This window comes from Saccoglossus kowalevskii, chromosome 8, assembly GCF_978046115.1.
Source record: "Saccoglossus kowalevskii chromosome 8, keSacKowa6.1, whole genome shotgun sequence".
Lineage (NCBI taxonomy): Eukaryota > Metazoa > Hemichordata > Enteropneusta > Harrimaniidae > Saccoglossus > Saccoglossus kowalevskii.
This window is the reverse complement of record NC_140648.1, coordinates 30,303,323-30,318,617: the sequence shown is the minus strand read 5'-3', so window position 1 is coordinate 30,318,617 and position 15,295 is coordinate 30,303,323. Positions and strand designations below refer to the sequence as shown.

General features: G+C 39.1%; 1 protein-coding gene across 1 annotated transcript; it reads left to right on the top strand.

Annotated features, from left to right (window-relative positions):
* The first annotated feature begins 6 nt into the window (after positions 1 to 6).
* LOC100369283 (histone-arginine methyltransferase METTL23-like) lies at positions 7 to 11,619 on the top strand. Its single transcript, XM_006821918.3, has 6 exons — positions 7 to 51; positions 484 to 538; positions 8,212 to 8,316; positions 8,762 to 8,987; positions 9,139 to 9,223; positions 9,626 to 11,619. The coding sequence occupies exons 3-6, from the start codon at positions 8,212 to 8,214 to the stop codon at positions 9,780 to 9,782; spliced, it is 573 nt and encodes a 190-aa protein (XP_006821981.3). The 5' UTR covers positions 7 to 51; positions 484 to 538; the 3' UTR covers positions 9,783 to 11,619.
* The last annotated feature ends 3,676 nt before the right edge of the window (positions 11,620 to 15,295 follow it).

Here is a 15,295-nt window from a genome sequence, read left to right as displayed (position 1 = left end):
TTTGATTTAAACATGGCTGCCTCCGCGAAATAGTCACGCCAAATCGTCCAGGTGAATTTCTGCTAGCAACATAATAAAACGGATTTGGTGCAGTAATATAGTGACATACTTGCTATTTCAAAAACAGATAAGTACCCTTATCCGCCGCCGCATTTCTTGAATTGCGACTTGATTATTGAGATAAATAATGTCCACTACTTCTAAGATTGCCCTCTGTGCTTCTTTCGTAACATCAATTGGCATAATAGCAGCGGTTCACCACTATAAAAATACTACCCAGGAACGGATGTTCCAGGGTGTCTTGAGGGATATTGAACGCAGGGAAAGAAAAGAGCGAAATATTCAAGATTTGGAGTTACAAATTGAGCTTACGAAAAGACTGAAAGAAGAAAGGAATGAAGAGAATTATGCAAACAATCCCATAAAAAGTTAAAACACGGCAGTAATGGAAATGAAAACTACTTCTCGTTTGTTCAAATTCAGTGATAGTAATGTAGATGAAGATGATGACACAACACTCGAAGTAATAATTCAAGAGGTAATTGTATACATTTTTTAAAAATATATTTTTTTTTAATACACATGTATTTGTTTTATTCTTTATTAATTTGTTTAGTGTTTAATTTATAAATATTTGTTATTAAAACAAATCTTGCCTTCATGATACCTGGTGTAATACAGAGCTAGAGTCATTGCCTTCATGATACCTGGTGTAATACAGAGCTAGAGTCATTGCCTTCATGATACATGTACCTGGTGTAATACAGAACTAGCGTCATTGCCTTCATGATACCTGGTGTAATACAGAGCTAGAGTCGTTGCCTTCATGATACCTGGTGTAATACAGAGCTAGAGTCGTTGCCTTCATGATACCTGGTGTAATACAGAGCTAGAGTCATTGCCTTCATGATACCTGGTGTAATACAGAGCTAGAGTCGTTGCCTTCATGATACCTGGTGTAATACAGAGCTAGAGTCGTTGCCTTCATGATACCTGGTGTAATACAGAGCTAGAGTCATTGCCTTCATGATATCTGGTATAATACAGAGCTAGAGTCATTATTGCCTTCATGATACCTGGTGTAATACAGAGCTAGAGTCGTTGCCTTCATGATACCTGGTGTAATACAGAGCTAGAGTCGTTGACTTCATGATACCTGGTGTAATACAGAGCTAGAGTCGTTGCCTTCATGATACCTGGTGTAATACAGAGCTAGAGTCGTTGCCTTCATGATACCTGGTGTAATACAGAGCTAGAGTCGTTGCCTTCATGATACCTGGTGTAATACAGAGCTAGAGTCCTTGCCTTCATGATACCTGGTGTAATACAGAGCTAGAGTCCTTGCCTTCATGATACCTGGTGTAATACAGAGCTAGAGTCATTGCCTTCATGATACCTGGTGTAATACAGAGCTAGAGTCATTGCCTTCATGATACCTGGTGTAATACAGAGCTAGAGTCGTTGCCTTCATGATACCTGGTGTAATACAGAGCTAGAGTCCTTGCCTTCATGATACCTGGTGTAATACAGAGCTAGAGTCCTTGCCTTCATGATACCTGGTGTAATACAGAGCTAGAGTCATTGCCTTCATGATACCTGGTGTAATACAGAGCTAGAGTCATTGCCTTCATGATACCTGGTGTAATACAGAGCTAGAGTCGTTGCCTTCATGATACCTGGTGTAATACAGAGCTAGAGTCATTGCCTTCATGATACCTGGTATAATACAGAGCAAGAGTCATTGCCTTCATGATACCTGGTATAATACAGAGCTAGAGTCATTGCCTTCATGATACCTGGTGTAATACAGAGCTAGAGTCGTTGCCTTCATGATACCTGGTGTAATACAGAGCTAGAGTCCTTGCCTTCATGATACCTGGTGTAATACAGAGCTAGAGTCCTTGCCTTCATGATACCTGGTGTAATACAGAGCTAGAGTCATTGCCTTCATGATACCTGGTGTAATACAGAGCTAGAGTCATTGCCTTCATGATACCTGGTGTAATACAGAGCTAGAGTCGTTGCCTTCATGATACCTGGTGTAATACAGAGCTAGAGTCATTGCCTTCATGATACCTGGTATAATACAGAGCAAGAGTCATTGCCTTCATGATACCTGGTATAATACAGAGCTAGAGTCATTGCCTTCATGATACCTGGTGTAATACAGAGCTAGAGTCGTTGCTTCATGATACCTGGTGTAATACAGAGCTAGAGTCATTGCCTTCATGATACATTTTGTACCTGGTGTAATACAGAGCTAGAGTCGTTGCCTTCATGATATCTGGTGTAATACAGAGCTAGAATCAGGGAAACAGTGAACATGAAACCATGGAAGGTACTAACGTTAGTACCTTCCATGATGAAACCATGGAGGTAAAAAGAGAAGGAGTCACAGCCAAGCTTAGATCAAAGGTACCAGGATGGTCGCTGCTGTTTGTACATAGATCAGGGAGTTTATTTGCCGAACGGATCAAGGAGGACAGTTTCCTCTTAGCGCAGTGAGGATTACGATGCATTAGCATACTACGGACGCCTTCGACAGCACTCTGTGATTTTCGTGACAATTCTAGTCAAATTCTTATAAACAAATATGGCGACGATCGATAACGCGCACAAGTTTGACTACGATGCTGAAACTGCTAATTACAACTGTAATTCGTTTCCCTCATGCATGTCGTCTTTTATTTACAATGTATTGCAATATATTGATGTAATGACAGTACCAGGGCTCGCTGCCGTTTTTTTTTTGGTCTCCTCGTGTTTCGAGTCTACCGTGCAGTGGTTACATTCAGAATTTACCAGCATAGAACCCGCATCCGAGATACATGTACTTTGTCGTAGCTACGTGCGGGGTTCAGGGTTTTTGCGTGAAAGTGTGTTTTTTCCTGGAGTTCTGAGGCCTGAGATTATCTTTCAGAGCCATCAAAATTGCTGAGACTGACCGCGTCACAGCAAGGTCGCGCGTCCAGTAAACAAATCGGTTAAAGTGAGTTGCATATTTTGCATGAGTGGAAAGTGCTCACACAGGCACAGGCACGTGTTCGGTGAGTGTCCAGGTCACAACTTAGTGACTACTTCAGGCCTTGGGGAACTCACCTCATGGGGGAAGGGAGCGCCCCCCCTCGCAACTGCCGAACACATGGCCACATATCCCTGTCGTTCACAGATTGCGCCGGTGTAGTCCGGTTTGGAGACGGCCGGTGGCCGATACCTGGACCTTTCCAGGTGGTGACATCTGTTTACGGGATACCGCTGAAATCTCCATTTCCCCCCGTCAGTGTCTCCCCTGTTGGGCACTGCCAGGGGACTCCCGCAAGGCGGAAGCAATCAGACAGGAAGTAGCAGTTTGCTGGGGAAAGACGCCATACACGGGGTACATCAGCCGGAACTAAGTCCAGGCTTCTACCCAAATGTGTTCGTAGTACCAAATCTACAAGTGGCGGGCGTCCAGTTTTGGACCTAGACAGACTGAATCAGTACGTGCTCCTCAATCGGTTCCACATGGAGATACCATTCAGGGTTCTTCTCTCCATCCACCGTTTTGACTGGCTAGCCCCGCTAGACTTAACTAGTTTCCACTTCTGTCGGAAACGATAGTCGAAACACCAGCAGTGCTTCTGGACTTACCGGACCTGCCGTCCCAACCAGACGGTGCACTACCACGAGCCCAGCGGGTATCACTTACACGCATAGAGGCCCTCATTAGACCTGCACATATGAAAGCTCCAGGGCGAACAGGGATTCCACCAATGCAGCCTGCATTTCTAGGCCGCGAGCATACACTGGTTAGTGTAGCGGAAGGGAGATTGATCGATACCATCCCTCTATTGGCCAGGTAGCAGGCTCCTTCGTCCACCTGTTTGACGAAGTGGGTTTGTCCTACGCAACATTCGTTGGCTACAGGTCGGCCTTGTTCCCCACCATTCAAACATACTTGAACAAGACTAACCGATTGTCCTATTATTAGGAGACTATTTACTGCTTTCCAGACGCTGAGACCCCATACAAGGGAACCGCCCAACTGGGACTTGTCGGCTGTGTTGTCCGCCCTAAGCAGACTGCTCTTTGAGCCTCTCCGATCAAGCACCACTCAAATTTTTGACATGGAAAATAGTCTTCCTGCTGGTCCTTGCCTCAGGTAGGCATTGGCCAGAGCTGGGGGGCATTGTCCTTCTCGGATGATGTACCGCTGTTATGGACAATCAAGTTGTGCTAAAGACGCGAATTGGGTTTCTCGCTTAGAACCAAATACGAGGACACGATCCTCACCCAATCGTCATCCCCGGGCTGGCAAATATTGTCGGTCTAGAGGATCAGGAGGAATTGCTTCTCTGCCCAGTCCGAGCGCTGAGTTGCCACGAGAACCATACCAGGTTTCCAGACGGGGAACCAAACACATGTTTTTGTGTTACGGCCCTGGCAAACAGGATAAGCCGGCTTCCCCGACTTCCATCTCCAGGTGGATTACTGCAACGGTACTGGAGGTCTATAATATACTATCCTCCTCAACACAGACCTTGCAGAGACACCAAGTACGAGCACATGAGGTCCGTGCGATTGCTAACTCACAAGCGCTAGCGTCAGGTGCCCCCCTCAGACACATTCTGAGGGCAGGCTTCTGGAGAACGTAGAACGTCTTCATCAACTACTACCCAAGAGACACCCAATCTATTGAGCAGGGTCTCTTCAGGTTAGGCCCCGTCGTAGCGGGTCAGGCCTTGTTTGCTGACCCAGCCCGAACGACCGCAGGGGCCTCTGCGCATAGGTGATAAGTCAGTCTCGACATTTTTGTGGGCAGATTGTCTGTACCACTAGCACTTCCTTGAAGCTCCCAGGTTTCGCTTCTGTCGACCTACGCCCTCATGCAAATTTCAAGCTTACCACCCCCGAATTCGGCTTGGGTCTAGCTTTCCCGGGCACACCGAACCCTGTCACCACAGCAGCATTGTCTCCTTGCTTCGGGGACAGCACAGGCAAGGTAAGACACCACCCTTCTTGGGTCTTAACTTAGGTTTTTGAGTTTGTTTTCATGGGGAAAAGTCTTTCATCTTTCTCCTTTTTTTTCTGTTTGCTCAGAAAAACCCACCACCTATCGGTGTCTGACTCTGCCTACAGTTCAAAATAGTCATTTTGACTGACCGGAGTCTATGGTGGGTAATTGAACGTAGTGAATTTAGGCGAGGGTTCTCCGAACCCACCTATTCACATAGTTCATACCCACCATAGACTCCGGGTCACCGTAAGGGGTAAAAGAATCTTGAGGTCATGGGGCTTCCCCTGATCTAGATTCTATCTCTCAGTCACCGGCAGAATCGCTGATTAATGCCTACAGTTCAAAATAGTCATTTTGACTGGCCGGAGTCTATGGTGGGTATAAACTATGTGAATAGGCGGGTTCGGAGAACCCTCGCTTAAATTCGGGCCCTGTTTAACTCCGGTGATAGAGGGACTGTGCTCTGGGATTACGTCGAAACGCCACTCTCTTGACTGAAGATCTGTGTTGAAAAATAATCCTTTGTTGTTGCATGTTTTTTAACATCACTTCATCTATTAACAATTCACCCCTAGACGTGATAATTTCATAGTAAAAATCCGTTCTCAAAAATCCAAATAATAACAACTTCATCGAAATTCATTTTCTATTCTTACCACAAGCCACACCTAGATCATTCATCAAAACGAGTTGTCTGGTATATACTAGTACTCTGACCCATGCCGAGGACTTGTTTGTCATGCTATATGATGAATCAGACTAACTATCACGTGAAACCAAATGAAAATCATTCTAAAATAACGTACTTATACCCATTGACCAGGGAGAATGAAATGACATTTGCAATAATAATCAACGAGCAGGTCCGGGTTATAACGTTCGGTTGACGAAATAGACGATACAACAGTACTGATTGGACCTACATGAATGCTAATCAATTTCACATAACCAAATGTTGTTTTTTGCTGTCGTACATTATCTTCGGTAATAACTCCGAAAGTGGAGTTTCATATCTTCAACAGAACGTAGCTGTTAAATCTTACGAGTCTGTTTCGATCGATCACCACTTAAGCAGCATACAATTTTTTTTGTTTTGGCTCATTTAAAAAATACGAACGGTGTCAATATTCAAAACTACATTTTTTCTGTCTCTGGCGTGCTTCAGAATGATAGATCTTGGTCGATGGTATTTTTACAAAGGACGTGAATGTACAGCACTAATTTCACCCAACTTCCTGATCGCTTCTGCTTTCGACCATTTTTTTTCTCGTGATTTTGCAACCACTTGTTGAATAACTTCCGCTTTATTTTTCGGCCGCACAAACCCAGAAATATCGTCCGAACGATACAAGGTACCGGTATGATGGATTGTCATTCTAAATTAAATAATAGTTATTAATACTTGTTGAATCCTCAACTTTTAGCACTAAAACAACCATATCAACAACTCGTGTGCCAGTGATCAGTGTTTGGACAAGCGAACAGTGTTTTTAATAAGTGAGTGAGAAAAGAAAGTGATAAAAATATGGTCGTTTTCCGGTCAAAAATTAAGCGATATGCGGTTGATTAGATGCCATTTATAGATTGACATGCATGACCAAATGAGAACATGGTAGGAGTTGGTAGTACATGTACTAGTTTACGCAGGGAGGGAGTCCAGAGAGGGAACAGTCAGCATCCCTTTTACAGGGAAAACGTTAAATCTCGACGGATTTGTTTTGTTCTCGCATGTAATATTATGTTTTGAGGGCTTCTGAGTTTAAAAAAGATGACTAAATCAACTAAAAAGTATGCGCTCAGAGACATACCTATGCAGACGTTGGGTTGCCAGTACTTAATCCATTTTAACACCTAGACTACTCTATTGACATTGGCTGTTTATTTCATGGATTTGGCACTTGAGGTGGCTGATAAGCCGTTTTGAAAACGTGCGCAAATGACCATTTTCATATGATTTTAGAACATTTCTAAGATGTGAAAGATAAACACTGTGTAAATGTATGTCATTAAATACCAGCCCTCAGAGCTAATTTTTTTTTCTTAGTTGCCATTGGCAACAAACTTCAATTTGTTAGTGGCCAGCTGATAACTATAGTAGCCAAGTACAAAATTGCCAGAATTTTTTTTACAAATACATAATTAACTACAGAAAAACAGAAATTTGTTTGTTTTTTAGATATTTATTTAGGCATAGATGTTATAACTTATTATATGTACAAACAGTAATCCTTGCGACCTCATTCAATTACAAACTTTCATCTTTATTGGGATGTGCTCTGCAGTATGTACAAAACATACAATTTTCATCATTGTTGTGTTTTATCCTCAAAAAAACATTTTCAACATCATGAGCAACAAAATGAGTTTCACATTCAGCTGCACCATTCTGCTGCAAACTTTGTGGTTTATCGCTCTAGTATGCAATACACCATTTTATAACAAATAAAACAATTAAATATGGCAGATATTAAAATGTGCATGTGCAAAGTTTTGAAATGTTGTTAGAAAAGTGCCACCAAGAGCTAACAAGCAGTGAAGTCTGTTTACATTACAATTTTGTCGCCAGCCAAATGGTAACCTACATATTTTTTTTTTAATTGCCATTCATTAATTAAATTTAATAACACTGTTACCAAAATGATTACAATCTAGATGGCTGACTACTCGAAAATAATATTAAAAAACAATTAATAATATGTGGGATTTTTAAGCACTACAAATTCTTGATATTTTGTTGAGTGAGAAAGAGCAAATGAAAATTGGAGAGGGGTGTACTCCCTATAGTGTTCTGCCGTCCTCTGATCGTCATTTTGAATTAATAATTGGTCAAAATACAACTGAGGTTCCCAATTCAAAAACTAACCCCAAATTGTTCTTTCTGACTTTCAAATAGTCAGTCACATGGCTTAGCTTGGTAACATTTCAGGAAATTGCTGTGTCAAAAGTTTTTATGCTCATGTCATGGCTACTCTTTACTATTTGCTAATAGATAAAATTATCAATAATGGTCTAACCAAAAATAAATTTGGCTAAAGGCAGTATTACTTATGTACGATATGCCTAAATTTCATGAATAATAGAATGAATATGCAAATTATATAGTTGTATGCAAATTAGTCACCATATTTGGGCATCTACCCAGAACACTGCTCATGTATAAATATAAATAGATTTAACCAATTTCCTGATACTGTTACATCTAATTTTATTTTTAGATGATGGATGCTGATTATGCTATGTATGTATGGCCGTGTGCTCCTGTCTTGGCTCAGTATTTATACTATCACAGACACTTTATTAAAGGAAAAACTATATTGGAGGTATACATTGACTTTTATTTTCACTAGACCTACTACATTTGACCAGTCACATATTATATGTGGCTATTGAATGTGTCTTGGGTTGGGGGTCATGTAGGTCATCGGCCATTTCCTAATTGATTGAATAAATGATGACGTATAATGAATATTAATGTTGACTTTACAATAAATTACAAAAATGATGTGGGGCTCTGTGAAATATTGTCAGACTGAAAAGTTATGCAATATTAATTAATTAATTGTTGCCCTCGTTGTGTAATATCTTTACTCGCAAGAAAGTTGCGACATTATAAGAAAAAGTAAATACCAGTCGATCTGATTTTCCTTGTCTTCCTAGTGTCCATTGATGTTGTTGTTACACAAGTTTATTCTACATGTATGTGTTGGTTTGTTTGTTAATGATATTTTTATTTACTAGTTAGTATCCATTGTTATCCTTTTGCAGCTAGGTACTGGTACAGCTCTTCCAAGTGTAGTAGCCGCCAAATGTGGAGCTCATATTATCTTGTCTGATGTGGCACATCTTATAAATGCCACTACAAGTTGTACATTAAATGGTATTACTGATTTCCAGGTTGCCAATATTACATGGGGACAGTTCTCACCTGCAGTACTGCAACTACCTAAACTAGACATCGTCATGGCATCAGACTGCTTCTATTCTCTTAAAGGTATCTTTCATTTTCTCTATCTCATGTTTATTCAAAGTGAGCATTTGTTGTATTTTACTTTAATATTTTCCCTGTACAGGGCATGCATGCACTGTTGAAGGTACAAAAGTGTGAGTCGGTTTTAATTCATCAAAATTATGTTTATATCTAGATTTTGAAGATATTTTGGTGACTGTGAATTTCTTGCTGCAAGATAAGTCAGCAGCTGTGTTTTGGTGCACTTACCAAGAAAGGGAGTAAGTTGCATTATTATGAAACTAAGTATTTTGTGTTCTGGGCATCATGGTAATTTTATGTGTACCCTTAATTACGTCTCGTTAGATGCTGTATGAGATATATCAAATCTGTGATTGTCTGTTGCTATATTTTGCAGCAAAATCTAAGTCATGCACTGCTTAAATTGTCATCTTTCTGATTTAATCAAGTTACTTGTATGATAAATAAACTTCTATTGAGTAGTATTTATTGTATTATGGTGACTTTATCTAGAAAATACAAAACATTTTGCCATTCTGAAATTGTATTTGGTAAAGTCATGTAAAACTTCAAATGCGTGTCTACATGTGAAATATGTGTTGAACATTGATATGTAGAACAATTATTTATCATAACACTTATTTTATATCGTTTATTTCCAGTTCTGATTGGTCAATAGAACATTTATTGAATAAGTGGCATCTACAGTGTATACATATACCACTGTCATCATTTCAGGCAGATTCCCCATCTGTAGCATCATCTGGTCTCCCTGGTAACCACACAATCTGGATGTTGCAGATAACCACCAAGAAATGAACATTTGATGACTGATGCAGGTGTCTGCTGCCCTCTATGGTTCATAATGAAAACTGCTGAATGTAGAGGAGATTTGTAATATCCTGTGACCTGGTACGTCACATGTCTGACTCATGTGACTTGGTATGTCACGTGACTGTTAAATAAATCATGATATATTTAATATTCTACATGTATTCACTAGCACAATGGATTATTTTTACTCCATGCACAAAGCTATTTATATGTGTCTAGCGTACAGTCTACATGTAAAAGCCTTTGAAATGAACAAACATACATAGTTGAATTCAACATGTAGAGCAATATATATAATCTGATATTTAATGTACAGTTTAATTCAATAAATAAATGAAACAACCATCATTTGGGTTTCTTTACAGTTCATTCTCAATAGATAAAATAGATACGGTTTATGACAGTATTCTCTTCATTTCAGCCTACGTCTCCAATAATGAAAATGTGATTAATTTTTGGCGCCATTGAATTCATACATCTTTTCTCATCAAAAATGCAGATTCAATAGATTCACACCCAATATTCATCTAAAATTGTGATAATTAGTGTTGATTTGTCAGTAACTGATACAATTTCTGTTGCTTAATGTAACATATCATTTATGAATTGTAAAGAACAACATTTTTTTCCATAATTTCTTCGTTAATTTTGATCAAAATTGATATAATTACCTATTGACTATAATTGTTGATTAACCCTTTGAGCACCAAATTGTTTTCTTGCTCATATTTTGTGTAATTCACTGAATTCAATCTTAATTTTGAACCAAACAGACAAAATGTGATGTTACTTTTAGCTTTTGAACAAAAAAAATCTTTTTCTCAATTTCTGACAACAGATTCTATGATGTCATACTTTACCTATAATTCTTTGCTGAAGAATCAAGATGGCGGACTACATAAATTGATGAAAAGTTGAATATCTAGAGTATGAAAAGTTATATAAAAAAACAAATTGCTTGTTCTTACATTGGCCAAGCTCTTTTATCCAAGAATTTAATGTTAACCTTGACTTTTCCTTTTTAACTTGTTGACAAAATCTGAAATAAAATTCGGTGGGTTTATTTTGTGGAAGGAGACAACAGTTGAATTTGGTGTTCAAAGTAATAAAGATGAAGACATTACTTGTTCGTTTGTACTCTCCCAGTAACCATAGAAATGTGTTCATCATATACTAGTAAATCATGTATCAACAATTTTAATGAAAGTAGAAACAAATATCAAACTCCTGATTACCTTGTTTTATGTTTCTGACCTTCTGATCATTTTAATCATCGCAAAATGGTCTGCATAAAATCCAATCAAATTTGCCATCATTCTCGTATCGTGACATCATCAGGTCAACACCTGAATCAACAGTGCTCATTGATTTGTGTCTGAATTGTTTCATTAATTTATTTCATAACAAAATGGGAATTTACTAATTTATTTCAATCAATTATATTATTGTTGGGTTCAATTGTCTCAGGGGATCATACTTTTATTGTATTGGGAGCGTGTTTTGAAAAATTAAATTTATGAGAAAGGTTCTTCTTTGTAGACAAGACAGAATATGATGAAGTGGCTTTTGTAAGTAGCATGTTCCTTTCTTTCCTTTGTTATCCAAGCTGTTAAAAAATAAAAATTACACTGTTATAAATACTTTTGATAGGATTATTCGATACAGTGTACAGTAAATAATTAATAATTGGAGTAAAGAGGACAGTGAATAATGTACATTTCTAGCTGTTACTAATTAATGAAAGCATGCATTCCAATTGTCTGTCTATAGTGTCATCAATAAAACCTCATTATAAGCACAATAAAGACATATACATATTAAAGGGATTATCTATGCTTCAGTATGATCCCGATGAGATCTATACGATACAATGAAATACATTGCTCACAGGAAATTTGAAAACTCTCTGCTCAATGAGCATCACTTTTTAAGTACTTGTACGTCTAAAATTGAATAAGTCAATGGCATTAGCTGAAGTGACTTTTAAGGACATGTGGGAGAAGGAAGTCAGACCCTAAATACAAATTGGCATGCATATGCCTTTGTACCAAATTTGAGCAAAATTGGTGTGTCAGAGAAATGGACAAGAACTATTGAGCATTAAAACAAAATGGCTGCCAGTTGGTTTCATTTTATAAAAATAATTGATGAGAATATCCAAAATATGTCTTTGTATAGTATCAAATTGAAAAAAATAAATGAGTGTATCTGAGAAATGCATAGGACATGTGAAAAAATGGCTGCTCGAATGCCATTCTTAAGTGAAACCAAATATATATCAGTAACCTGTTCCGAGTGATGTTCATACCCAGTTTTATTGCTTGAGAAATGGTGAACTAGTGGTTTTTGAATGCCTGCCAGTCACTCTGGTTCTGGTGAGAAGTTGCCTTCTGAATATTATCTACAGCCAATTGTTCAGTACTGGTAGATAAGGCACTGTATCTGTGGTGAGACAGTCCCCCCTCCCCACTTAATATCATGGATAGCCAGTTGTGCAGTACCAGTAGGTAAAGCACTGTGGATCTCTGGTGAACAGTTGCCCCTGAATATCATGGGTAGCCAGTTATTCAGTACCAACAGGTAGGCTACTGTGGATCTTTGGTGAGATGATTGCCCCCCCCCCCCCGGCAGTTGTTTAGTACCAGTAGGTTACTGGTTACTGAGGCTTGTATGCAACACAGCATTGACCTGTTCTCTGACGCCTGCAACAAATTTGGCCTTACCATCAGCACTAAAAAAGACTGAGGTAATCCATCAGGCAGCTCCAGGAAAGCCCTATGTTGAACCCAACATCACTATCAACAGCAGCGACTGGGCGCAGTGGACAAGTTCACATACCTTGGAAGCACACTCTCTGGGAATTTGGTTATTGACGACAAAGTCAATGTCAGACTCACTAACGCGAGTGTCGTCTTCGGCAGGCTACACAAAGAATATCTGGAACAGGAGAGGGATTACCACAGTAACAAAGATCAAGGTGTATCAGGCTGTAGTTCTCACTGCATTGCCTTACGGCTATGAAGACCGGACAGTCTATCAGCGAACGTCATGCCAGGAAGTTAAACCACTTCCACACCACCCACCTCAGAAAACTTCTTACGATAAAGTGGCAAGACAGGATCCCAGACTCTGAGGTCCTAGCATTTGCTGACCTGCCTAGCATCACAACCATCCTGATGCTCACATGTCAGATGAGCGTATCCCAAAAGCTACATCAAAGAAAAGGCAGCCAGAAGAAGCATTTCAGGGACATGTTAAAAGCCTTACTGAGGGCTTTTAGCATGGGAGCAGTCGTCCTGAGACAGAGGAATGTGGCACTCAGCTGTTCACAAGGTAGCCTAACCATGCAAGGCCAACATGATTGCTGCTGCTGAAGACCGCAGGGAGGCCAGGAAGAATAGGGCCTATAACCTACTACCTTTTCCTGTCCGCACTGCCAGAGACTCTTAAGGGCGCAGTTTGGCACATAGCACGATCACCCTGACCCCAGGATTACTAGATGGTCCTCGTTGCATTGACGGACGAACAATGATATGGTAGGTAATACACCGTGGCTCTCTGGTGAGACAGTTGCCCCCCCCCCTGAATATCATGGATAGCCAGTTATTTAGTACTTGTACGTAAGGCATTGTGGCCCTCTGAATCGTGATTTTAAGGACAGACTGTCAAGAAGTGATGTCAGGTGTTTCAAATATATTTGAAATATTTTGATCCACATGTGGCACTTGCCAATCTATTCTATGTCATAATCAAATACTTGTTGTTTAACGCAAGTGACATTGATGCCATTTTAGATACTTTTTTTTTACATATATCTTATTTCAGCCCACGAGTGGTTAGGTGCACATCTGTCTACAGTGGCGAGATGCTTTGTAGTGTTCAAAGTTGATGGTTTTTTTTGTGTTAAAGTTGTTCTACATGTATACATTGATACATATGTACCCCAGAGATATGGGAGAGTTTTATATTATTGCAAGGTGCGCCTTAAAAATGGCAATGTTTGAATCATTTCTTTTGTCGTACAGTCTGGTAGAAAGCAGGCCAATACATTCAGGCACAGATCTAATTATGAATCTGTTACCCCAATCTCAAGTTCATTTGGATATATCATACCACGATAATTCCCTTATTGGATTAGAGAAGATGCATATATAAGTGAGGATGTTCATTGGTCGAATACTTTGATCAAAATTCGCAAAGTGTCAACAATACAATAATCAATGTCTGGTTGAGATGTGTCTCTTGTAAGCCAAATATATAAATCACTTAAAGTCACTAAGCGGGAGTTTGAATCTGTCAAAGCAAGCTTCATTAAGCTGGACTGATGGTATCACACATATTGCTATTGCTATTACACACGTACTTGGTAATTGAGTTAGGGTTGTGTTTAACCGTGGCAGTTAACTATTATAACTTATGATGAGAACTGACAGAAAACACGACGAGAGTAATGTTACATGGTTTAGTTCAATTCTATTTTATGGTAGCTATGACAACTAACATGTACCTGTATTCAGTTCATTTTAGTTTCTGACTGAATGTTCTATAATAGAAACATCATCCGGGTCACTTCCACTCGTCTATTAATTCAACCGCTTTATTGTTGGTTTCTTGCAGTTTGACCATTTGGCGGGAAATTAGTTGTTTGTGAGATGTTTACTACGGTCGCATTAAATGATTAGTTGAAGTGATTTACAACAGTACTATCAGAGTAGCCTTCAGTTAACAGATGTAGTTCAAGGATTGCACGAGGTCACGAAGAAGAATGGATTGAGATGGTCATTATCGTAATTGTTTCACTGTAATGAAGAGACTTGATTGAGGTCATAGTTTCAATTGCCACATGGAAAAGGGTTAGCTTGAAGTCGTAATTGTTACACGACTCCCTTAGGAAACAGTTGAATTTAGGTCCCAATCAAAGGTTGTAAACAGCAAGGGAGGGTATTTAGTAGATGATAGAAAACTTCTCCCGGACAATTATCATATTTGGCGAAAAAATTATCGAGGCATCCTAAATCCGCTACTATATACCCGAGCGTATGTATATAACCTTCTTTTAACACACTTAAATGTGAACTACGTCACAAATTAAAACAACCATTTATATCGTCTTGCTACACCTTTCCCTAGATTGCAAGGGATGCTAAATAGCCATCGGTTATGCAAATAATCTATATTCTTATAAATCTAACAGTAATTCTCAATTTTTCAAATATTACAGTATATAATAATTTCCACTTTGGTTTTAGGTTAATTGACTTTAATAGGTGTAGCAAAAATGCGAAATATTCTTGCATTAATAATACAATTTTGGCAAAAATCATTACTCATAGCAATTCAATTATATAATTGACTAAGACTTTGTTTTAGCCAATAAAATAGCTATATTCAGACTAAGCATTTTATACATGTACTGATCCCATATAAGAGATATAAGGATTGAGGTAAATATTACAAATTACTGCACTGTTTCCATTGAAGGAAAATATAGATTTGGT

Excerpts from the sequence above, each read along its gene's own strand:
- LOC100369283 (XM_006821918.3), top strand. The coding sequence starts at position 8,212 with ATGATGGATGCTGATTATGCTATGTATGTATGGCCGTGTGCTCCTGTC. Across the intron at positions 8,988-9,138 it reads CTGCTTCTATTCTCTTAAAG|ATTTTGAAGATATTTTGGTG; the intron begins GTATCTTTCATT and ends GTTTATATCTAG. Across the intron at positions 9,224-9,625 it reads TGCACTTACCAAGAAAGGGA|TTCTGATTGGTCAATAGAAC; the intron begins GTAAGTTGCATT and ends GTTTATTTCCAG.